The sequence below is a fragment of the Berghia stephanieae genome, chromosome 8, assembly GCF_034508935.2.
Source record: "Berghia stephanieae isolate SIO BIC M18660-M18661 chromosome 8, UCSD_Bste_1.3, whole genome shotgun sequence".
Lineage (NCBI taxonomy): Eukaryota > Metazoa > Mollusca > Gastropoda > Nudibranchia > Aeolidiidae > Berghia > Berghia stephanieae.
Window position 1 is genome coordinate 54,870,873 of NC_088367.1, and position 24,735 is coordinate 54,895,607.

The 24,735-nt window shown below is 34.5% G+C and overlaps 1 protein-coding gene across 1 annotated transcript in view; it reads right to left on the reverse strand.

The window, feature by feature from the left end:
- Positions 1-16,909: 16,909 nt before the first annotated feature.
- Positions 16,910-24,735, reverse strand: part of LOC144978892 (cysteine and glycine-rich protein 2-like) — a 37,820-nt gene continuing 29,994 nt past the window's right edge. Inside the window, exons 8-9 of the mRNA XM_078925486.1 lie at positions 22,155-22,248; positions 16,910-18,795 (exon numbers count right to left, since the gene is read on the reverse strand). Of these exons, the coding sequence (XP_078781612.1) occupies positions 18,725-18,795; positions 22,155-22,248 (165 nt within the window). The 3' untranslated portion in view covers positions 16,910-18,724. The remainder of the gene's footprint in view (positions 18,796-22,154; positions 22,249-24,735) is intronic.

Here is a 24,735-nt window from a genome sequence, read left to right on the forward strand (position 1 = left end):
ACAAAGGCCTGAGTGACGTCATCTTCGAACTATCTATATGACCGATGACCTCGATCGAGCGCATCGTAAGATAATGTAGATCATCCCCATTAGTATTGTTCAGTAAAATGAGCTCTATAACACAGTTTCAAGTTTTTATAGATAGTATGCGCTTGGCTAAGAAGTTCACAAATTGCCATCCGGAAATATTATAATGGACCAACACACAAACTGTGTGTAATCGTGATCGTTTATAGTCTGGTTAAAACAGTTTAGTGAGAACTACTCATAAACGTGGATCGCAAAAAACAATAACAAAGACCTGAGTGACGTCAACTTCGAACTATCTATAGCTAAAACAAATATATATTTTTTAATTTTATGATGTACAAAATAGATCAGAGAGAAAATTGTTGGTTGTATCGTCACAGTGGCGGCAGTATTTACATTGCAAAGATTCGGTAATGAAGTTTAAAATATTATAAAATAAAATTTTTAGTCGATGCTAAATTTCAAAATAAAAATGGATTAATAAAGTTCTAATTGATAATCTCTTTAAGTCAACAAATATTTCAACAGAACTAACACATCAGTGATAACAAACCCAGTACTTTATTATAACGTAATCAAGATTAATGAAAGTTTAACACAAATTAACGCTGCTCTGGACAAATACGTAAAAACTTTTGGCCAGAATCCTCAATTCTCGAAAAATACGAGATTTAAATGACCCTCACGGCGAATTAATTCATTCCCGGTACATTACTGGTTTTCATAGTAGTATCAGCTTTGAAGTTTTTGCCAAAAGCTATATTACTCGAGATATTAGAGGAAGATTTTGCCATATTTTTAAATACTGTTTTTTTTTTCCGGTACGGTTGTTGAACTAGTGTAGTATGTGTGGTGAGAGAAAGAAAGGAAACAGCAGAGGATTAATTATATATTTGGTGTCAAGTGGTTCAATGTATGAGACACACAAATTCCTCGAGTTCGCTTTGTTTGTACTTCGCTATGATTGAATTGTAAAAATACAAATTTTTTTTTTAGTGTGTTTGTTTTAATGAGATTGAGTATACGAAAATTGTAGTGATACGAAATTTTGCTTCGATTTGCAAAACTTCAGTGACAATTTTCACCAATAAGACTATTAAAGTATTAAAGTTGTGCCAAAGTCATAATTTCAATTAGACATGAAAAGTTAATCTAATCTTGAGAGTTATACTATCCATAGGTGTTATCTTTACTCCTTCCCCAACCAACCCTAGCTTCCCGCCTCTTCATCGCGAACCATCTTATGTATGTATTAGCTTCAGGACGGGCAAGTACGGAATCTGCCCACCCTTCCTTTAAACGTATTTATTTCCTCTATAACTTAGAATTCAACTCTCTCCTTTCTCAGAAGAGTATTTCTCGTATACTAATTCAATTGTTGAGAAAACCAAAATGGTGGTTGTATTTTATATAATTATTTAGTCGTGACTTTTGAATAAATGTGTTTTATTTTATTAGAGGGAATACAATAGAAAATTACATTGTTTTGCAAAATTATTTAGTCTGGCAATAAAAATACAGCGGTAATTAGTTTAAGAATAATAATTAAAAAAAGAACTAACAAATTAATTTGTTAAAAAACAAAAACAAAAAAAAAAAAAAAAAACAAATAAGAAAACAATTTAAATAAATGAGTTTTGAGAAGTACTAAAGAAAACGAGAAAAAAAAAAAAAGAAATAATTTAAATGGATAAACAAATATATAAAAACAACACAAATTAATACTAAATTGATATAATATTAGTAAGTTAATAAATTTAATTCAATACTGGAACCTTCCCAAAGTCATTACATCAATGGTACCAGCACAAGTAAGGCAATAAATAAGAAAAAGTTCGTTTGCCAAAAGCTCTATTCAGTGTTCACTGGTTATTAAGGTGGGCTCATTTGAATTAGCCCGACCTAGTACTAGAGAGGCCAGACAGCAAAAATCTGAGTTAGTTCACCGTCAGGCGACGTGACGATGAGATGACGATGTGGGCGGAGTGGAGGAGTGGAGTGGTTGGGGGGGGGGGGGGTGATAAAAAGAACAGGAGCGTATCCTGGTTTATGCATTACGGGGTGCATGGTGATTCGCAATCTATCAAAAATACACACAAATTGATTTCAGTATGAAGTATTAAGTTTAAGTAGTAACTTTTGAAATTATCTAATTAAATTTGATTATTATTCGGACCTGGTAATACAACTTATAACTTGAAAAAACAGGCTGGTATTTGCCCACCCTGCCCATTATTACCAGCCGTCCCTGATCGTCAAGAATGTGGCAATTTTAATATAGTTGGTAATGAGAGGTTCAAAATTTGATAAAATACCAAATTTCTTGAGTCGATGCTACAATTTCCAAAAAAATGGATGTAAAAAGCCAAACTGACAACTCTTTGAAGTCGAACACATTATTCAAATGAGACTAACACATCGTGTAACAGGAACCCAGCTGTTAGTAGCGTATATCATTATTATAATTTTAACCAATTAACTGCGTGCTCTGGGAAAACTCGTATTTAAAAATTTGGCCAGAAAACTCAATCTTCGAAAACATCGATCGATTTAAATGACCCTTATCTCGGCAAAAACTCTCATACCTGGGACTTCCCGAAGTCTTCATTAAAGTCTCAGGTTTGAGAGTTTTTGCCAAGATGAGTATCACTTACATCGATCGATATTTAAAGGAAGAGTTTTCTGGCCAAATTTTTAAAATACGTGTTTTTTTTTCCAGAGTACGGTTGTTAACTAGTTATAATTATGTAACAGATAACATAAGGAAGCAGCAGACTGATAATATTATATATGATGTCAAAGCAGTTCAATGACAGACCACACAAGATTCCTCGAGCGCTTTGTCTGTACCTTCGACCAGACTTGCCAAATTGTAAAAATACAAATTCTTTATTTTTAGGAGGAAATTTGTTTTAGCAGACTTGCCATGTACTACGAACAATTCGTAAAATTACGAAATTTTGCTTCCGATTTCAAAACTTGATGAACATTTCCAAGCCAAAGATTGAAAATAAAAGTTGATGCCAAAGTGCATAATTTTAGGGACTTTGAAGAGTTATCTAATCTTGAAGAGTTATCTAATCCTTGTGAATGTAAATTGTTGATTTGTAAAATTAACTATATAGTGATTACAATTTTTATCACCTAAAAATTACGATTTTTAAAATTTTTCGATGCGACAGGTCTGATTTTAAGTAAAAGTTAACTTTAAAAACCGACGATTTTCAATCATTTTGAGTGTGCTCAGAGCCTGCAATATATAGGGGGGAAAGCTGCGCTTAACAAATGTACACTTTTATTATTATTATTAATTATTATTATTATTATCATTTATTTATTTATTATTATTATTTGTTATTATTATTATTATTTTATTATTATTATGATGATTATTATATTATTATTATTATTTTATTAGTAGTAGTTATTTATTATTATATTTATTTATTTATTATTATTATATTTTATTATTATTCTTATTTATTATTATTATTATTATGATTATTATTATTATTTTATTATTATTATTATTATTATTATTATTATTATATTATTATTATTATTATTATTATTATTATTATTATTATTATTATTATCATTTTTATTATTATTATTATTATTACATATATTTCATTATTACCACAAGGATTAAATAACACTTCAAAATCCTTTAAATGATGTAGTCTGGCATCAGCTTTCATTTTCAATCAGTTTTTGATGACTTAGAAATGTGCATGGATTCTGAAATTGGGGACAACATTTCGTAATTCCACGATTATTTTATTAGGCATGTCTATTTTTGTTTACAACAAGAGATGAAGTGAGTAGAAAAGTGCCAGAAGACAATAGAGAATAAACATTTTTCGCGGCAGTGATGGGGTTTGAACCTGCGACCTTATTGGTACGACAACTCCGCCTGGCCAGTGAGAGCGTGACTCTACCGTATGAGCTATCCACGAACCCAAAAAAAATTCGTATCATCTCAGGTCATTCATTACTAGAGCCCTCACTCACCGACTACTGGAGACCGCGGGTCCAACACACGTTTATAAACAGGTAAATAAGTGAAAAGTAAGTAACAACCACGTAAGTGTAGCGCATGCTTTCCATGGCTCGGTCAAATTCAATGGGCATGATCTATTTTCCCTTTCCATGTGATCGAGGTCAGTGGTCACATTGCAAAGTGTGCTCAAAGTGACCCACATAGTGAAAAGTGTTCACAGATTTTGAAATATCTAACATCACGATTGGTCATTTTGTTCAGCTTGACACACGGGTAAATTTACAATTTTCATAAACAAAGCAGTGTGTTTCCATTTGTTAAGAAATATCCAATCGTTGGACAGCAACAAATCATGTGACTGATGACTTGGTTGGACGAAAACATGAATATAGATCGCTCCCATTCGGGAAATATTTTATAAAAATATTTTCTGGTAGAGAATTAATTCCTCATTCGTATGGTGCTAGGGAAAAGGGAGTTGAGATGAGCATTAGCTGGTGGTTGTGGGACCTGGTATAAGTGCTGTTTTCTTTCCTTTAGAATAAGGCCATCATTGAGATCGTTGTCAGACAGTCCTCGACAGGTCCTTAACCTCTCCTTACCACCCATGGGAAAATCGTCACATTCGTTACGATGCAGCCAACAGTTTTCTTATTCTGATTTCATTTTGTTATAGTTATAGCCATAAAACTCGACACTGTGTTGCAGAGCTCATTCTTCTGAACAAAATATAAAATATACTCGTTACTATTCTGTTTGAAAAATCTATTTTTGTGTGTTTGGAGAGTATGAAGTTTCGGGTAAAATTCTGAAAATAGCTGGTAAGGAGAGAGTCAAAGAGGACTTTGGCTTTTTAGTTTTAGATTGTGAGTCTTTCGTGTAATGGCGACCAGTTTAGGCACTTGCAAATCTCACTACGCTCTCAGTACTCTTGTAGATGTTGACAGACAAAACTACATGCTCTGTTTTGAAACCCCCCCCCCCCCCCCCCCCCCCCCCGAAAAAAAAATAGAGAACAAAGAAAGAAAAAAAGAGAGCGAAGAAAAATGAGAGAGAAGAAAAAAGAGAGAGAGAAGAAAGAAAAAAAAGAGAGAGAAGAAAGAAAAAAAAGAGAGAGAAGAAAGAAAAATAAGAGAGAGAAGAAAGAAAAAAGCGAGAGGGAGAAGAAAGAAAAAAAAGAAGAGAGAGAGAGAAGAAAGAAATAAAAAAAGAAAGAAAAACAAACTCGTGATTGGTGTGCACGATATAATATAAACCATTTATTTGCACGGGTATGACGGGAAGAAAACATGACGAAACCCGAGACTGGAAAAAAGAAAAAAGATGAAGACATTGAAATAGGACCATGTACGAATAGGACCATGTACGAGATGGAACATTAAAATGTATCAATACCTACTTGTATTAGAATATGTGGTTTACAGCCTCAAGTCGGTATTATGTTGGGGTGTACTAGGAAACACAATTTGAATTTTAGTTTTATATATATATATATAATATATATATAAATATATATGTATGTGTGTGTGTGTGTGTGTGCGTTTGTGTGTGTGTGTGTGTCTTTAGTGCTCAAATGTCCTCCAGAAAATAAAGGCGTTAATCCTAGTTTAATATGTTTTTTATTATCATAATAAATTCAATATCTTCATCAACTAAATCACCCCTCCATTATACCGATTTGGGGCCAAAGGTCACGAGGTCACAGTGTCACAAAACACCTTGTTTACAATTTGGCCAGAAAACGTTTACTATTCCATATACGGGTCGATTAAAATGGCCTACAACTCAAGAATTCCCTAATTCTGAGACTTGGCTTAAGGTTTTTACTACAAGATGGATAATGGTTAAGGTTAAGAACCGATGTGCATTTATTTTCGGGTCTGATAACCCAATTCATTATGGGCTCATTGTTGTGATGGAAATCTTTAAAAATGACGTGAAATATTGTCATTACAACAATGTTATACTAGGCCCATAAGCAGGTTCGGATGTCAGACCTGCATATATGGACACCTCGATAAGAACTCTTTAACAATGTTTTTGTTTTAGGCCACATCAGCGACAGTAAAAAGGAAGGAAATGTGGTCGTCAAATAATAATAGAATTACAATTAAAGCACCCAAGAAATGTGTTATGTTTTTAAGGGTTTTACGGAGCTTGCGACACATTTAGGTCATTTCAGCGCCAGTTAAAAGGAACAAAATGGGATAGCAAATCAAAAAGTTCTAGATTTTGTAGAGAGCATACTATCAATAAACTTAGTTTGAAATCACTAAAAGTCTTGTCCAAACACCAGCACAGGATCCCACTCTGAGAAGCACACTTTAATGTTTACAAGATCAAGAGAAAAATATACGAGTAACTATCCGTACATAACAGAAGAAAAACATATCCCGAAACGAACACTTTACATTTCACTGTTTCCTTCTCAGCCAATGACTCCGGCAAGGGCCAGGACAAAACAAAGTTATCCTATTTCAAAGACAGAAAGCAACTCACAGATATAGGGGGATAGCAGACAGACAAAGTGACTTCCTGCCCACCATGGGAGAATTATTAACAAGTTCAAGGTCATTTTAATCGATCGGTGTGGAGTAACTGTTTTCTGACCACAAGGGGAAGGGGGAGGGGGGGGGGTATGTTTTATTAGACTATGGCAGGACATTACAGTTGATATCGTCAGAACAATAACTATGGATGAATTAGGAGCAATGGCGATGAGGAGGATGATGATGATGATGATGATGATGATGATGATGATGATGATGATGACATACTTTTTTAATATATATTTGGCTTCGGAGTGCAACGTATGGTGCTAGAAACACTAATAATAATAATAATAATAATAATAATAATAATAATAATAATAATAATAATAATAATAATAATAATAATAATAATAATAATAATAATAATAATCATCATCATCATCATCATCATCATCCTCAACGAATTTGACACGCTAACCATTAACAATTACAAACAGATCATTGAATTGGATTATGTGTGGAGGTGGAGGGAAATCTAATCTTTCACAAAAAGACCGGTGACTGCTTCCCTCTCAGCTAAAAACCCAAGGCGAGAACAACGCAGAACCAAACAGTCTCATTCCACAGAACGAAGAGAGGAAATGAAAAAGCCACGTGGAAAAGGCAGCTAAGAGAGGGACTCCTGGAGATCATGGACATCTGAATTACTTCCGGTCCCCTATGGGGATCGTTGTCCATCGGAATACGAAATGAAAACATTTTCTCACAGCACTCGCTTCACACACACAAAGATACCGAAAACCCCATTGAGAGATACTCCACAAACAATTGTTTTTTTTTTTTTGTTTTTAAGGGTTTTACGGCACTTGCAACACATTAAGGTTATATCAGCGCCAGTAAAAAGGAAGAAAATGGGATAGTAAAAAGTTCTAGAATTACAATTAAAGCACCCAAGAGAAAGTAAGACAAAGGGGAACTGGGAACAAATAGGGATCAGATGTAGATTCCAAGAGCATACCACCAATGTACTTAATTTGAGATCACCTAAAAGTCTCATCCAGACACAAGCACAGGTCCCAACTAAGAGGGATACACTCAAATGTTTACCAATCATATAATATAATATGCAAACTAAACATAATACAATGCAGAACAGAGAGATGATTTACAAGGAAAAAAATATCATCTCCCAAAACAATAACTATGCATTTGACTGTTTCCCTCCCAGCCAGGACTCCGGAAAGGGCCAGAACAAAACCAAGTAACCTCATTCCAAGACAAAGACAGAAAGCATGTTGGAAAACGGATATAAGGAGATAGAAGACACAGTATGTACCTCCCTGCCCGCAATGGGAGGTCAAGATCCCCACCCAGCACAAACAATTCGAACAGCTTCAAAATCCCACAGACAAGAACACAAAACTACAGAAAGTCTTTCTTCATTAGAACTATCTCGGAGTGGAATGGGCTGGATGAACTGGTCATCATGGCACCACACCTAAACCATTTCAAGGCCCGACTGACATTTATATGGGCCCGTGCCCAACGAGGACGCCGCTGAAATACAACCAGACCATTGGTTTCTTCAGCGCCTACCATACAGATAGAGATCGATCCCAGGGCAGTCGAGAATTTTTCTGACCCCCCTGTCCACCCAGCAGTGAATGGGTAGCTGAGTCTGTTAGGTTTGGCGGAAAGTACTTTGAAATAGACTAGCGTCCTATCCAAAGGATAGCAAGCAATTGCTATTATTGTCTTGTACGTTTCACACTATAAAAATGTGGATAAAGTGGGCTCCACGGACCCAATGGCTCCGAAGGACTACTCATAATATGTGACCCATCGTCTAAAAACGGTATTATATTGGAATGAACCAGAAGTTTAAAAAGTCTAAATTAATGCTAAACTGGTCAAAAATGTGTAGGACTGGTACTGGCACCCTGAAATATGATATTATTTCTCCTCCATAAAACAAACAAACTCAACCCAAGTCTGATATTTCTGGTTATAAATTCAATTTTCAGCATCTTCATCATCCCTGCATAATACTGTTTTTACGCGAGGGGTCACATATAAAGGAATATAGGGGGGAAAATGATCAACTTTCCAGACCTACAAAATATTGTCTCATTCATTCTCGTCAATATTTAAATGCAACTGGTTTTGATGTGTGAACAAAACAATCCATAGAGCAACACCAATGTGTACTTATATGCAGATCTGATAGCCCAAATTACTATGGGCTCATTGTTGGAATGGAAATACTTTGAGCTTTTTTTTTTATATAGCGCAATATCCACTAAACGTGCTCAAAGCGTTTTACAAGGGGTCCCTGTCCAACAGCAACACGTACCATGTAGAACGAGACATGATGACGCTTGTTAGGCGATATTACAATTTTTTTTTTCAACAGAGACAATGCTGTTACGGCCATGTATTTGTTTTACACCTGAGTACGGTGAGAGAATGTAAGTAAACAGCCTTTTCCAAGGACTCGACTATACGCCAAGCAAGGCTCGAACCCAGGACCTTCCGATCCAAAAGCAAGTGTCATACTACTAGACCAAATAGCCGCACGAATACTCTCAAACCAATGCAAACTAAACTTTTGTCCATGACAACAAAGAAAAATAAAAACTCATAATCGCATGCGCACTCGACAATCAGACCTGCAAATATGTGCATGTCGTCCAACACAGTGTTATCATCAAGAGAAATTAAATTCTGCTTATCCTAGATCCTAGATCACAATACTCCAAACATTTGGAGAAATGACAATTCTTTGTTCGCTTGATTTTGACCACAAGTTAACCGACATACACTGGAAAGAAACTTGGCCAGAAAAAGTCGTCCTTCAAATATTGATCAATTTAAATGACTCTCATCTTGGAAAAAAAAAAAAAAACAATAAACTCTCAAACCTGGGAATCTAATAAATACCTTGCAAGGTCCCAGGTTTGAGAGTTTTCGCCAAGATGAAGGTCATTTATATCGATGGATATTTGAAGACGAGTTTCCTGGCCAAATTTTTAAATATGTATCTTTCTAGAGGACAGCATTTAGCTGGTTGAATAACAGTTCATATCAACGTGCAATCAGCCTAATAACATTTTAAAACAAAGTAGAGACATTGTCGCCTAATGATAGGTTGGTTGACAAAGCTGATATTTCTTAAAATTCCTGGCTTATATATTCAATGAAAAAAAAAAATAAAGAACGAATTTGAATAAGAAGAAATGAAATTCATATTCATATAAAAGAACAATTATATCTTTCTTATGTTTGAACTTTCAAACTCTTTCCCAATGCCGCATTTATAAGATGGTAGCTCACTCTGAATTCAGAATGCTAAAAATGCAAATAATTTTTATATATATATATATATATATATATAATATATATTTTATATATATATATATATATATATATATATATATATATATATATATATATATATATATATATATATATATATATATATATATAAGAGTAAATGTGAATTGATACAGTTTTCGCTCAATACAGCAAATCGATAGAATATCAATAGTAGAATCGATGTAGTTTTTATAGATAACAGACAAGGAAATAAGAGAGTTTTGATATACAACAATGAGCATTTGAATATATAGACTATTTACAACAACAGTAGTTTGTTTTTGCTTTGAAGGGGTTTAAGGCGCTTGCAACACATTTAGGTCATATTATCAGCGCCAGTAAAAAGAAGGAAAATGGAATAGTCAAAATATTCTAGATTTACATTCAAAGCCCCCAAGAAAAAGTAAGACAAAGGGGAATTGGTTCAAACAGGGAACAGACGTTGATTCCAAGATCATGCCGTCAATGTACTTAGTTTGAGATCACCTTAAAGTCTCGTCTAGACACCAGCAAGGATCCCGCTAAGAGGAATACACTCAAATGTTTACAGAATACATAACGGAGAGATGATTTACAAGTGAAAAAAAAAATACCATCTCCCGAAACAATAACTAAACATTTGACTGTTTCCCTCCCAGCCAGGGCTAAGACAAAACTAAGTAATCCCATTCCAAGACAAAGATAGAAAGCAACTCTGAAAACAGATAATAGGGGATAGAAGACACAGCGTGACCTCCTGTCCACACTGGGAGGTCAAAGGACCCCTCCCAGGAACGACAGTAGTGTTGATTCCAATCCAATTTGTTGATTCAAACAAACAGCCAGGTAAAGGGCCAGGAGAGAGGGGGAAAGAGTTTTTGCCAAGATGGGGGTCATTTGAAATCGATCGATATTTGAAGGACGAGTTTTCTGGCCAAATTTTCAAATACATGTCTTTCCAGAGTACGGCAGTTAATTGAAGGTTACCGTATTTCAACGACTTTCTACATCCAATGTTATTGACATAAATCACCTAAACAAGGAAGTTATCACTTCTAAGGCCTCAGTTTATAAGAACTGAATTGAACACCAGTTATTTTTGGTCTTTTTTTCCCAATTTATAACAATTTAAAATCATTACCATATAAAATTTTAAACGTTATGAATTAGAAGACAAGAGTTTAATAACAATAAATTGATTTGGTAGAATTCTCACAGGGCAAAATGGTTTGCTTTGATTTAATTGCAGTAAGAAAACAGAAACACAGAGAGAAAAATAAAAATACCAGACCTCTTCGAGGCAGGCAGTTGACAAAATTGTCTGAAAATCTTTCACTGAACATACAGCACGTATGTTTAAAAGTCAATATGATGATTATACGTAGAGTAGAGTCCGACATAATGATAAAAATAGTTTTGAAAATTGTGGCGATATTGACGGAAATCCAACAACTGTCGGACACTTTACAGGTCTAAAACAAATGTGGCCCTTACCTCACTTCAATATTAGAATAGGATAAAACAGGTGATGAAAAGTGACTTTTATACCAAAATGATCAGCAAAAATGAATTCTTTGTTTTTTGGCTCTATATTTGTCTACATTGTTTCTTCTCATTAAAAGAAAAAGACAATCGTTTGATAGATTTCATCAATCCCCACACTTTAGAATAAGAACATCAGACAGGTTGTTTCAATGTCAAGATATATCAAATAAAGATATTAAAAAAGTAGCTGGTTGAGAAAACCCGGAAAGATGTGCAAATTTCATAAATTGAGTTATGTATGCAGTGGTGTAGACTACATCTTTCTGATCATTTACCACTTTAAATTTTCTTTATATGTCAATTAGAACCCAAGTTATGATTTTTTTTTTCTGAATACAATGTGTTGCTATGGGAAACACTTCAATTTTGGCTCATATGTTTGCCGCATCTTCCCTGGTTTTCTCAGACAGCCTCACACACACACACACACACACACACACACACACACACACACACACACACACACACACACATATATATATATACATATCTTGACATTGAAATAACCTGTCCGATGTTCTTTGGGTGAAATTTGAAATCGATCTGACTTGCCTGAGTCACGCGAATCCAAGAGCTTGAACTTCAAAGCATAAGACGCGACATTCATTTTCCTATAGCAAACTAAATACAGTGAATCCGCATAAAGTCAACACTCTTTTAAAGTCAACGTCTGCTTAAAGTCAACACCTCCTGTTGGTCCCAAATTCCCTGTTCTTTATCTAAGTGTGTTCCATTGATAATAAATAAAGTCAACCTTGATTTAAATTTAACAAATTTTTCTGGTTCAGCGATGTTGGCTTTATCAGGATTTCAAAGTAAATACGGAAAAAATTCCATAATTTTGTACTTTAACTCACTCAACCCTAACACCGACTATATCTGTAGTTTACCCAGGTTACTTTTACCCCATGCCTATTTATTACATTTTTATGAGACAAATTATAGGCGTAGTATCAAGGTTAATGTTTTGTTTTTATGTTTTTAAGGGTTTTACGGCGCTTGCAACACATTTAGGTTATATCAGCGCCAGTAAAAAGGAAGAAAATGGGATAGTAAAAAGTTCTAGAATTACAATTAAAGCACCCAAGAAAAAGTAAGACAAAGGGGAATTGGGAACAAATAGGGATCAGATGTAGATTCCAAGAGCATACCACCAATGTACTTAGTTTGAGATCACCTATAAGTCTCATCCAGACACAAGCACAAAATCCAACAAAGAGGAACACACTCAAATGCTTACATTATACATTCAATATAAAAATACTAATACATAACAGAGATGATTTACAAGGAAAAAAATATCATCTCCCAAAACAATAACTATGCATTTGACTGTTTCCCTCCCAGCCAGGACTCCGACCAGGGCCAGGAAAAAACCAAGTAATCTCATTCCAAGACAAAGGCAGAAAACATGTTGGAAAACAGATATAAGGGGATAGAAGACACAGTATGTACCTCCCTGCCCGCTATGGGAGGTCAGGATCCCCACCCAGATCAAGGTTAATGTTTTTAGTTTTTACATGTTACTGGTAGTTGAATAAAACTATCTATGTACATGTTAATTTTTAATACATTTGTTCCAATTTTGAAAAGTAGCAAAAATCTTTAAGATTGAGTGAGTTCAGTTCAATTTTGAGCCGTCAAAACGGTTATACGTCAGAGCCATTTATACAGTAAACGTTGAATTTACCATAAGTAATATTCAACTTCTGTTATCTTAATTTGCTTCATTGAGGATGATAAATAAAAATAACTGAAATTCCATATTTTTCATTTATTTCTACTTTAAATCCACTTTAATGTCACCTGGTTCATCCAGACATATTGCCAGATTGAATTCGTGGGTTACAAATGTTAAATTTCATGAATCACAATACATCAGATCTACTGTCAAAGATACCCAAAAATATATATAAATAGATATAACAAAAAAACCTGGCAAGATATAAAGAGAAAAGCTCATCAAAGATGGGCAAGAACAGATCATCAAAAAAAAGGGCAAAAGGTTTTTAGATCTTCTAACATGGCAAAGGTCATAGGATCTCAATACGGGTCAAAGGTCATCGATCAGATCTCTAAATAGGGCAAAGGTCATCAAATATCCACACAAGGACAAATGTCATTGACATAGCAATCGTTCATCTATAACAACGTGCACACATTTGCAGGTCTGATAACCCATAAATTGTTACGGTCTCATTGTCGTAATGGAAATACTCTCAAACCAATGCAAAATATCATCCATTACAACAATGTTAAAACCAGCCCATAAATGCATCCGGCTATCAGACCTGCAAATATACATACTTCAATCCATAACAATCATAAGTTAAAAACAAGATGGAAACGAAATAAAATTTTGATTTTTAAAAATAGCAAGTTTGTCACAACACGATAATATATATAGATACTAGATACTTATACATAAACATTTTGTTGACTCCTCAGTTATGTTCAAAATGTCCCCACAACCAAAATTACATCTGTATAAATTGAATAAATAAATAAATGAATGAAACAATCGATGAGAAATAAACAAATTGGTCCAACAAAACATGGAACGCCAATTTTTACTAAAACATCAAATATTTTTGATTGGTTTGGTTTGGTTCGGGGTGGTTTTTTATTCATGTTTTGTTTTGGGTTTTTTTTTGTTTATTTTTTTACAATAAAAAATAAAACAATTGCACAAAGAATTGGTTAAATAGCTAAATTCTGTGTATGGAAATAACATAGGAGAGATAAAATGCAGCGATTAAAACTTGAACTGATATATAAACAAAATACCGGGCATGTAGCAACAACATCAAGTACAATGAAGACCTTAAAGATATACATATATATATATATATATATATATATTGAATCGTGTTTGATACAAATATGGTACGAAAAGTGCTCGACATGTAGTAATGGAGCAAATTATTATTTAAAATATTTACCACAATGTTTGGGGCAGTCTACATCAATGTTTCAGGCTAAATTTGCCATCTTCAGGACTGAAGATGGCAAATTGAGCCTGAAACATTGATGTAGACTGCCCCAAAACATTGTGGTAAATATTTTAAATAATATATATATATATATATATATATATATATATATATATATATATATATATATATATATATATATATATATATATATTTAAATATAAATAAATATGATACAATCAATGGCATAAAATCTGAAATGAATACACAAGGACCGACACAACAATCTGCTATTATGGCGGGATGAAGAAAGTAAATAATAAAATATTTCTTCATAGTCATAAAGCCCATCATTGAGCAGAAATTCATCCGAATTTCTATTTTTTTAAAAAAATAATAAACATTAATGAATAAAAAAGAACAAAATACCAGTCGTCTGGATTTTCAGCGATGTAATAATATTTTCACTATTTTTTGTTTTCGTCATTGCATGAGAAATGGTTTTCAGTCCGAACCTTTCGTACACACTTGTTTAAATCTTTATATCTTACACTGGTGCCTGCTCCTTAATTTCTTAATTTGATATAATCAATTTAAGAAACCAATCTCATTTTACTGGTCGTAAAGTTCTATCTTTAGTTCAAAGTTCATTATTTAGATTTCAAAGTCATTGGTCAATATCTGGTTCTGATTCACCCTGACATAACACCAGATTGATGTGCTGGGTCACAAAGTATCAAAAAAGAAAATAATAAAATGACAATGAAAAATTAAAATGAGAATATTGTAACTTTGAGACCAAGCAAATAAAATCTACAAAAAAATGGACGAGCTTTATCTGAAACACTAAACAATAAAAGTAATGTTAAAAAATTTTAAAAGATGATAATAATAACAACAACTGGCGTCTGTAATAACGCCTTACCCCGATTTCCTTAGGCTCTGGGTGCTTTACATTCTTAAAATAAATAAATTCAATGAAACATAAAAATATACCAAATAGATACAAAAATTAAAAAAAAAAAGATACACACAAAAAAAAAAGACCTCAAAAAAAGATAAACAGATGAAAAAAAAAAAATCTTTCTAGAGACTGTGTGTAATTGTGCATCTAACAAATGACTCGTACTGTATGGAATGAACAGTTGGTTTCATACGACAGGCTGGAAATACAAATACTTAAACTTTAAAAAAAAAAGAGTTGTGAGGCAAATTGTAGCACGTTATGGCAATGCTGTTTATGTCATATAAAAATGTTATATTACAATTCAGTTCAGAACCCGTTTGACTGTTCGAGATAGAAGAATCAAAACACACATAATTTGGAACTGGAGACCAAAGCGTAGAATGGAAAAGAAGTCACCCTGAAGTGACCTGGTAGAACAAGTGGCATGTCATAGAGGAATGCTGAACAAGTTGTCCAGGACGTGCAGACTTTTATCCTGGCAATCCACTATACTTCCTTATATACGGATTATAGATGGATCTTATATACTAAAAGACGGATGACAAAAATAATTTTAAAAAAAAAAATTTCCTTTATTTATCCCATAGGGGAATTTTATATCTAGGGTCTATTCCAAGGGAAGACTGGAATAACCCAGGCATCAGCCAAAATGTAGTGCCGCAAATTGAGCTAAGGCGAGGTGACTTGCTCATGGCCACACAGAGCAGTGGCGGGTGATCAAATTTGGTACCTTTCAGGTAGGAAGCAAAGACTGTACTGCTGAGCCACGTTACCCCATGATGAGCATGGGTCTCAGAACCAAGGTGGAATGTCAAGGACTAAGATCTAAGTAGTACGTCTTTCAGAACAATGAGGCTCATGGAGCCGAAGTTTATTCCACTTTCTGCAATCTTAAATGAACAATATCAATTGCTTGATATCCTTTTGATAGGACACTAATAGTATATCTCAAAGATCTTAAAGACTTAAGGGGGTCTGGAAAAAAGATTGATTAAAGCCCCTTTGCTTGTAAAGTGAGGTAACTGGAACCCCTACAGTCTGACTCAATCAAACCAATGAGACATGAGATCCAAATGGAAATTCCAATTCTAGATTCTGGCTGAGACTATAATAATAATACATGACAAACCATCTCAAAAACGGTATTATGTTTGTTTGTTTGTTTGTTTGTTTGTTTTTAAGGCTATGTGATTTTGTGGTATGATACTCGCTTTCGGATCAGAAGATCCTAGGTTTGACCCTCACTCGGCGCATAGTTGAGTTCTTGGAAAAGGCTCTTTACGCTCATTGTCTCACTGTACTCAGGTGTAAAATGAGTACCTGGCCATCAACAGCGTTGTGTCTGCCAAAGAGATATTGTATTGGGACTAGATTAAAAAGTTAGCTCAAGATAGAGAAGGATGGAAACTGTTTGTCTGTGGCCTATACCCTGACTCAGGGTGAAAAAGGCAATGATGATGAATGAATATTTTTGGCCACAAAATCAATTTCCAACACGCCTTGTCAACGTTGACATAACACTGCTTTGAGATGGAAGGTCACATATCAACAATCAACGTCACACAAATGAACAACTTAGGTGGATCTTTTTCTTTTTCTTTCATTTTTTTTTTTTTTCTTTCTCTTGGTCCGTCCCCTTTCCATGGGAGGCAAGCTGGAGGAATACATAAACTACGACATCCAAAATATTATGAGACACAGATTTGAGACAAAAAAAAATAATTGATTAGTAAAATATAAAGAATGAGTGTGAAATATTTGGTACCAAAAAAGGTCTACATAGAAATCATGGAATGTGGTTTGTGGTAACAAGTAGATCAACATGGAATATCAGTCGGTCTTGACGCATTAAAAAAAAAAAAGACTTTTGTTATAAAAGAAATAATATATCAACAACAACAACAAAAAATAAAAGATAAAAACATGGAAATCATGATTTAGCAATCACTTTCAGAATAAATCAGGGAATGTTGCATTTTAAAATCACCATCTTTTTTTGCCATTGATACTAAAACATGAAAAATAAAAATTTTAAAAATAAATATTTTTTTGTTTGTTTGTTGCTTTAGGTCTCTTCCAACACAATTGAGGTTATATGAGAGACCGCTGAAACAAAAAAACAAGCAATCTAACAAAAATAGTACAAATGTAAATCAAAATCATAACCTAAAGATATCATAAGCTAAATTATAAATAACCAAGAACAAACAGGCAGAAGATTTACAGAAAAAAAATATCCCCTGTCAAAAATACAATCACAAACCAAAGAAGCAGGATAGGCTAGTAAAGAGAAGAAGAAACGACATCACTATCGGATCGTACACCCATGCGAACATCATAGGTATATGATTCAAGGGTGATGCTCCCATCCAACCTAAAAATAAATAGAATAGAAGTCAAAAGATTTAGGAAAATGTTATCGAAATAAAGTTTTAATATAAATGAAAACAAATATAAAGAATGACCTAAATGGAAAGGCTCAGACATTTGGCGTCCATTGGAAATATCATGAAAGAATACAACATTTAACACCAGAAATAATTATCCATAATAAGAAAAACATATTGACATAAAATTACAAAATAGCCAAATGAGAAACTAATTTAGCATAGTCTGGTTTTTATGCATCACTCGGCCGTTGACTAAAGCAAAAAGAGAAAAGTTAAATTAATGACATTTAAATATTGACGGCCTATGACATGCCGCATAACGTATTTAATTTCCATCAGATCAAACTTAACTTTCAAAATATTGGAAATGTGCCGATAGAAGAATATTTTGGTGAGAAATAATTTGTTCATACAACTTCCACCAAGTGGATCTCTCTACCCAGGCCTATAAAAAATAAAAGACGTATGATAAGAATGTAAAACTTTCTTTAAAAAATGTTAAAAATAAGTAAATAAATAAATAAATAAATAAAAAGAGGGGGGGGGGGGGGGGGGTTCATTTAATAAAATTGAGAATTATAATAAACTTGTAATGCACTTAGTTATTTCATTCAAAACATGTGTAGGGTTATTTGGCCACTTCGTGAAGTCCCAGGTTTGAAAATTTTTGCCAAGATGAGGGACATTTATATTGATCCATAATATTTGCAGGGCCAAATTCTTAAATACACAAGTTCTTTCAGAGTACTGCAATTAACTTGTCAAATAACATTTTCCCACACAAAATTTTTTTTTTTTTAAATGGGACTCTCTACCATATCTTCCCCACCCCTAAAAAATATTAAGATAAAGCTTAGGATTTCTTCATGTTACAAATTCTCGTTGGTAGGCGTAGTAATTCATCAGAACAAGGACAAGAGTTACAATGATGAAAGTAGTCCTGCCTGTTCCACGTGGTGATATATATATACATACAGTATATATCACAAATATCAAATATTCCCTCCATCTCAGGCTTGTTCAGACACCACCGAGTTTCCATATCCGAATCCTTTGGGTCCAAATGAACGGCCATAGCAAGCTGAAACAGAACAAGAAGAGGGGGGGGGGGGGGGGGGGGGGGATTGTAACAAAATTATAGATAGAATGAAGTTGATGTCAATTGGGTCTTTGTTATTTTTTTTTGCCATCCGCGTCTATGAGTAATTCTCACTAAACTGTATTAACCAGACTACAAATGTTTAAAGCTACACATAGTTTTGTGTGTTGGTCCGTTATACTTCCAGATGGCAATGTTGTGAGCTTCTTAGCCTAGCGCATACAATCTATAACATCAAACCAGAAGCATTTTTAAAGATGATAGATTGCCTGATATTCCAAAAAATATTAAATTCAATACTACAGGCCTACCAATTACTTTGAACACTTTTTTTTAACTTGAAATTTCAAAAAATCGTAGTTTCCAAGGGAAAAATAGAAAAATTAACTTGTTCTCAGCAAGATCCAAAAATGGTTCAAAGTCCTGAATATAGTTTCTACGGAATTTAACTTTCCTTTTCAACAAGATCTATTGAGTCAATGAAGCAAATGCAGTTCTGTAGCTAGAGCCAAAAATTTGTATTTCTACCAATTTTTCGTAGTACTAAGCACGTCTGATTTCGGCTCCAATTTCCAATTTCTTTAACATTTCTAAGCCAATAAAACTTATTAAAAATGAAAGTTCATGTTAAAGTACATAATTATAAGGATCTTGAAGTGTTATTTAATCATTGTGATGGTAAATTGTTGATCTATAAAGTTAACTGTAGCACTATTATTTTCATCTCCTAAAAACTACAAATTTTAAAATTTTCAAGTTGGCGGGTCTGATATTACCTTTTTTGTGAGTAAAAAAAAGTAAATCATGAAACAACTTATATGTTTGTTGTAAGGGTAAATAAACGCGTCTTGAGTTTACTGTTGTAAAACATTGGTGTAATTAGATATGTAGTAACTGTTATCTTTACGTCTTACTCTCACATGTAAAGTGCCAAGAGCCTGCTTGGTTGGGGTGTGGCGCTATCATCATCATCATCATCATTATCCACATCATCATCATCACCATCACCATCATCATCATCGTCATCGTCGGCATCATCACCATCACATCACCATCACCATCATCATCGTCATCATCATCACCATCATATCATCATCATGATCGTCGTCATCGCCGTCATCATCATCATCACATCATCATCATAATCATCGTCGCCATAGTCGTCATCATCATCACCACCATCATCATCATCGTTGTCATCGTCATCATCACATCATCATGATTATAGCTGGTATTAAGATGTTGGTAATTTTAACTAAATAAGAAAAAATAGAGTTTGGAAAGAATGTTCATTTGACAAGTGTATTGATCAGTATGCAAAGATTAGATAAACTGGACTCCACCCAGATTTGAAACCAGTCTGTTTGCTTCTGAACATTCCAATTATAAGTCGCCAAATCTAGAAAAATTTATCATTAGAATGTTGTCTTATTGGCTTATTCTTTTTGTTTCAATAGACATATTTGTTTTTGTTTTGTTTTGGTTTTAAGGGTTTTACGGTGCTTACAACACATTAAGGTCATATCAGCGCCAGTAAAAAGGAAGAAAATGGGATAGTAAAAAGTTCTAGAATTACAATTAAAGCACCCAAGAAAAAGTAAGACAAAGGGGAATTGAGAACAAATAGGGATCAGATGTAGATTCCAAGAGCACACCACCAATGTACTAAGTTTGAGATCACCTACAAGTCTCATCCAGACACAAGCACAAAATCCAACAAAGAGGAACACACTCAAATGCTTACATTATATATTCAAAATAAAAATAATAATCATAACAGAGAGATGATTTACAAGGAAAAAAATATCATCTCCCAAAACAATAACTATGCATTTGACTGTTTCCCTCCCAGCTAGGATTCCGGCCAGTGCCAGGACAAAACCAAGTAATCTCATTCAGAGACAAAGACAGAAAGCATGTTGGATAACAGATATAAGGGGATAGAAGACACAGTATGTACCTCCCTGCCTGCTATGGGAGGTCAGGATCCCCACCCAGAATAGACATATTGAAATGTATAAAATGACCTTGAAGATGGGCTTTGTATTGAATTAAGAAATTAAGGAGTAGACACCTGTGTAAGGTAAAGATCTGAACAAGTGTGTCTGAAAGGTGTCAGACACAGCAAGAAAGAAAAATACAAGAAAAAAAAAACATCTCAAAAAATCAGTCTACGTCGACTGGGGATCGAACCTCATACCTTCTAATTACTGGTCAGATGTGCTACTGGTAATCAGAAGGTCTGAGGTTCGATCCCCAGTTGAGGTCAACTGATTTTTTGGGATGGTTTTTTTTCTTGTCTTTCTCTTTCTTGCTTTGTCTGTCTGGCACCTTTCAGACACACTTGTTCAAATCTTTCGCTTTGTGTCGAGTGTATTAAGAATTAAATCTCTACCCATTTGTCAAAGAATCACCCATTGCCTGTGTCCAGCTTTATTGCAATTGCTTTAGCTAGAAAAAGCATCCCCTCTTTTGACTTAATTAATTGTGCCCCTTTATCTATTGTTCTATTTTCATTTGTGCTTCCTTACAAAGGAGCATACTATTTCCTGCCCCATCAATGTTTTTGTTTATTCACTTTAACAACGCCACTACCACATTATCTCATTCGTCTGTAGTGTTTCTTTCATTCATCCTGTTTTGTTGATAAAGGGGAAACCCAAAACGTCCATTTTGTCTGTTTTCGTACATTAAATTGAAGGTTACATTCAATTACGCATTGTTATTTATTAGCTAGAAAAGAGCATCCCTGAATTGTTACTTGTCCGTTTAGCACAACAGAAAGCAGGATAAACTCGAGGTGCCAGGGGGGTCTATGGAAGCGAAGTGGCTGAGTGGTTAAAGCATTGCACTGTGATCCAGAAGGGCCCAAGTTCGGGTCCCGCTTCAGGCACTTTGGTTTTTTTCCTTGGGAAGATTATTAAACCCCCAATTTGCTCACTTGGACTACGTAGGTGATTCCTGTTGACATCAGACATCTTGTTTAATGAATTATCTATATTCCATCATGGAATGCCTAAGCAACGATGTCTTATGATAACGTGAAGTTGAATGTAAGCTTCAATGTAATTACAAAAACAGATCAAATGAACGTTTCGGGTTTCCCCTTTATCAACAAAACAGGATGATTGAAACACCACAGATGAATGAGATGATGTTCATTTGATCTGTTTTTGTAATTCAATTGAAGCTTACATTCAACTTCACGCTATTATTTATTTCTTCGAGCTTCGAGCAGCAACATTTACACTATGATACCGTGGCGGAAGGGCGTCAATTTTAATTTTCTTCCAGGGGCCCTTTGACTCTGAAGTATTTTTATATTCATATCCAAGACTTACATTTACAGTAGATTTCCCCATCGTGTTCTGTCAGGGTGGTGGAGTCCAGACTTTTATTACAGTTTTGGCATTTGAAGCAAGCCTTGTGGTAAATCTGGCAAAGTAAAAACCCATGGAAGATGAAGATGGTTGGAACATAACATATTGTTTTGTTTGTTTGCTTTGAAGGGTTTTACGGCACTTGTAACACATTTAGGCAGAGACGCCAACTTTAAATTTGGCTCACAGGAGTTTCAGGCACCACTCGTAGGAATTTCAATGCCGAAAGAGGAATTTCCGCACACAAGAAAAAGGAATTGGAATGGTATTTGGCATTGTGTTTAAATATTGTATAGTTCTAAATAGATAACAGATTAGAATTATATTATGATACATAAACACATTGCCAAATACAATCCCAAAGTTTCCTTATTTCAAATGAAGTAAAGCGCCAAAACTTTATGGTAGAGATTGTAGTACTGGTGGTAGTGTTTGGTATTGCCAAATTATTGAAAGTAACTGGAGGCACAGTTGGATTGTACAACTCCAGACACTTTCGATGATTTGTCTCATTCACTGCAGACTGTTGGTGGTTATTGTAGTAGTGGTAGTAATGATGAAGATGTGATAGTGGTTGTTGTAGTAGTAGTTGTAGTGATGATGATGTGGTGGTGGTATAGTGGTTGTAGTAGTTGTGGTCGTGATGATAATGATGTGGTGGTGGTTGTAATAGTGGTGGTAGTGATGTTGATGTGGTGGTGATGGTGGTTATAGTACAAATGGTAGTGATGATAATGTGGTAGTGGTGGTTGTAGTATTAGTGGTAGTGATGATGATGTGGTGGTGGTGGTTGTAGTAGTAGTGGTCGTGATGATGATGTGCTGCTGGTGGTTGTAGTAGTAGTGGTAGTGATGATGATGATGATGATGTTGTAGTGGTAGGAGTAGTAGTAGTGGTAGTGATGACGATGTGGTGGTGGTGGTGGTGGTAGTTGTAGTAGTAGCAGTGGTGGTAGTGATGAAGATGAGGTGGTGGTGGTGCTTGCAGTAGTAGTGGTAGTGATAATGATGTGGTGGTGGTTGTAGTAGTGGTGGTAGTGATGATGACGTGGTGATGATGGTTGTAGTACAAATGTTAGTGATGATGATGTGGTGGTGGTTGTAGTAGTGGTGGTGGTAGTGATGATGATGTGGTGGTGATGATGGTTGTAGTACAAATGGTAGTGATGATGAACTGGTAGTGGTGGTTTTTTGTATTAGTAGTGGTAATCATGTGGTGGTGGTGGTTGTAGTAGTAGTATACACACCCACGAATTACGTGCCTGAGCGAGCCTTTACTCACGGTTTAGGTCAGGTTGACCTCAGGGTCAAGCGGTCAATCCTGCAGGTAAAGCTGCATACAATGCATTACGTTCCAAAAACATATAAATTGAGTAACGGCATTTCCTGTTTTCAGTCTACTGCTACTCCTCTTTTAAATTCACAACATATTTTTCAAAGCTTGGATATAACTGCATTTTTCTTGTTTGATATTTGTGTCTGGGTTTCATTATTCTGCTGTGATTAGTTCTTTAGTTATTTACATCTGAAAAACTCAATGAATAAAATCAATTACAGGAGCTATTTATTTTTTTTTTTAATTAATATAAAACTTTTGACACAACCAATTTTTTAAAAAGTTGTATCGGCGCATCTAACATTCTCTGGGCTTTTTAATGATTAAAACCGTTTAATGGACTTGTCTTTTAATCTTTTATAATATTTTTTTTCTTGCAATGCACATACAGGAAAACGGATCACACTTTAGAGACCCACATGAAATCTTTAAATGAACTTTGTAGTGTATGTGGCTATACAGCACTCACTCAAAAAGAAAAAAAACGTAACTGCTAAAGATTACTGTGTAATGATTTCAAATGTGAAATACTTTTGTTATTTGATATTGATATTGGAAAAGACTTAGAAACAACACATTCAAAAGTGATATGTTACAAATGTGTAAAAAGAATCAAAATAAATGAAAGTATATAAAGGAGAAGAGTTTTTAATAAACTCCCGGACTATTGTAAAAAACAGTCAGCATTTGTGGACAGATTTTGTCCCCAGTGACATTACAATGTGCAATGTGTGTGAAACATTTACCAACATACGAGTCGGCTGCATTAAAGATAGGCAGTCAAGTGACATTCAAACCTTAGACACAACGCAAGACACACATTCATCACACTCCACAGAAATCACAGTAGACAATGTTATGACAACCAGTCTTCTTCAAGTTTCCCCTGACTTACAGTCTCATGTACCAGAATAGAAGATAAGATTAGAAAAGAACGACAGAAAATATCAATTAAATTATCAAGAAACAATACAGGACAGTTTACAAAGTATTAGACAGGTAGAGACACCTAAACAATTTGAAATTATAATGTGACTTTTGACTGAAAGAAAAGTGACATAATAGAGCAGGAGTTTGGATTCCCTCCCTCTCCTGAGAATCATGTTTTCCCCCCATTTTAGTTCTCTCTCTCTCTCTCTCTCTCTCTCTCTCTCTCTCTCTCTCTCTCTCTCTCTCTCTTCTCTCTCTCTCTCTCTCTCTTCTATTT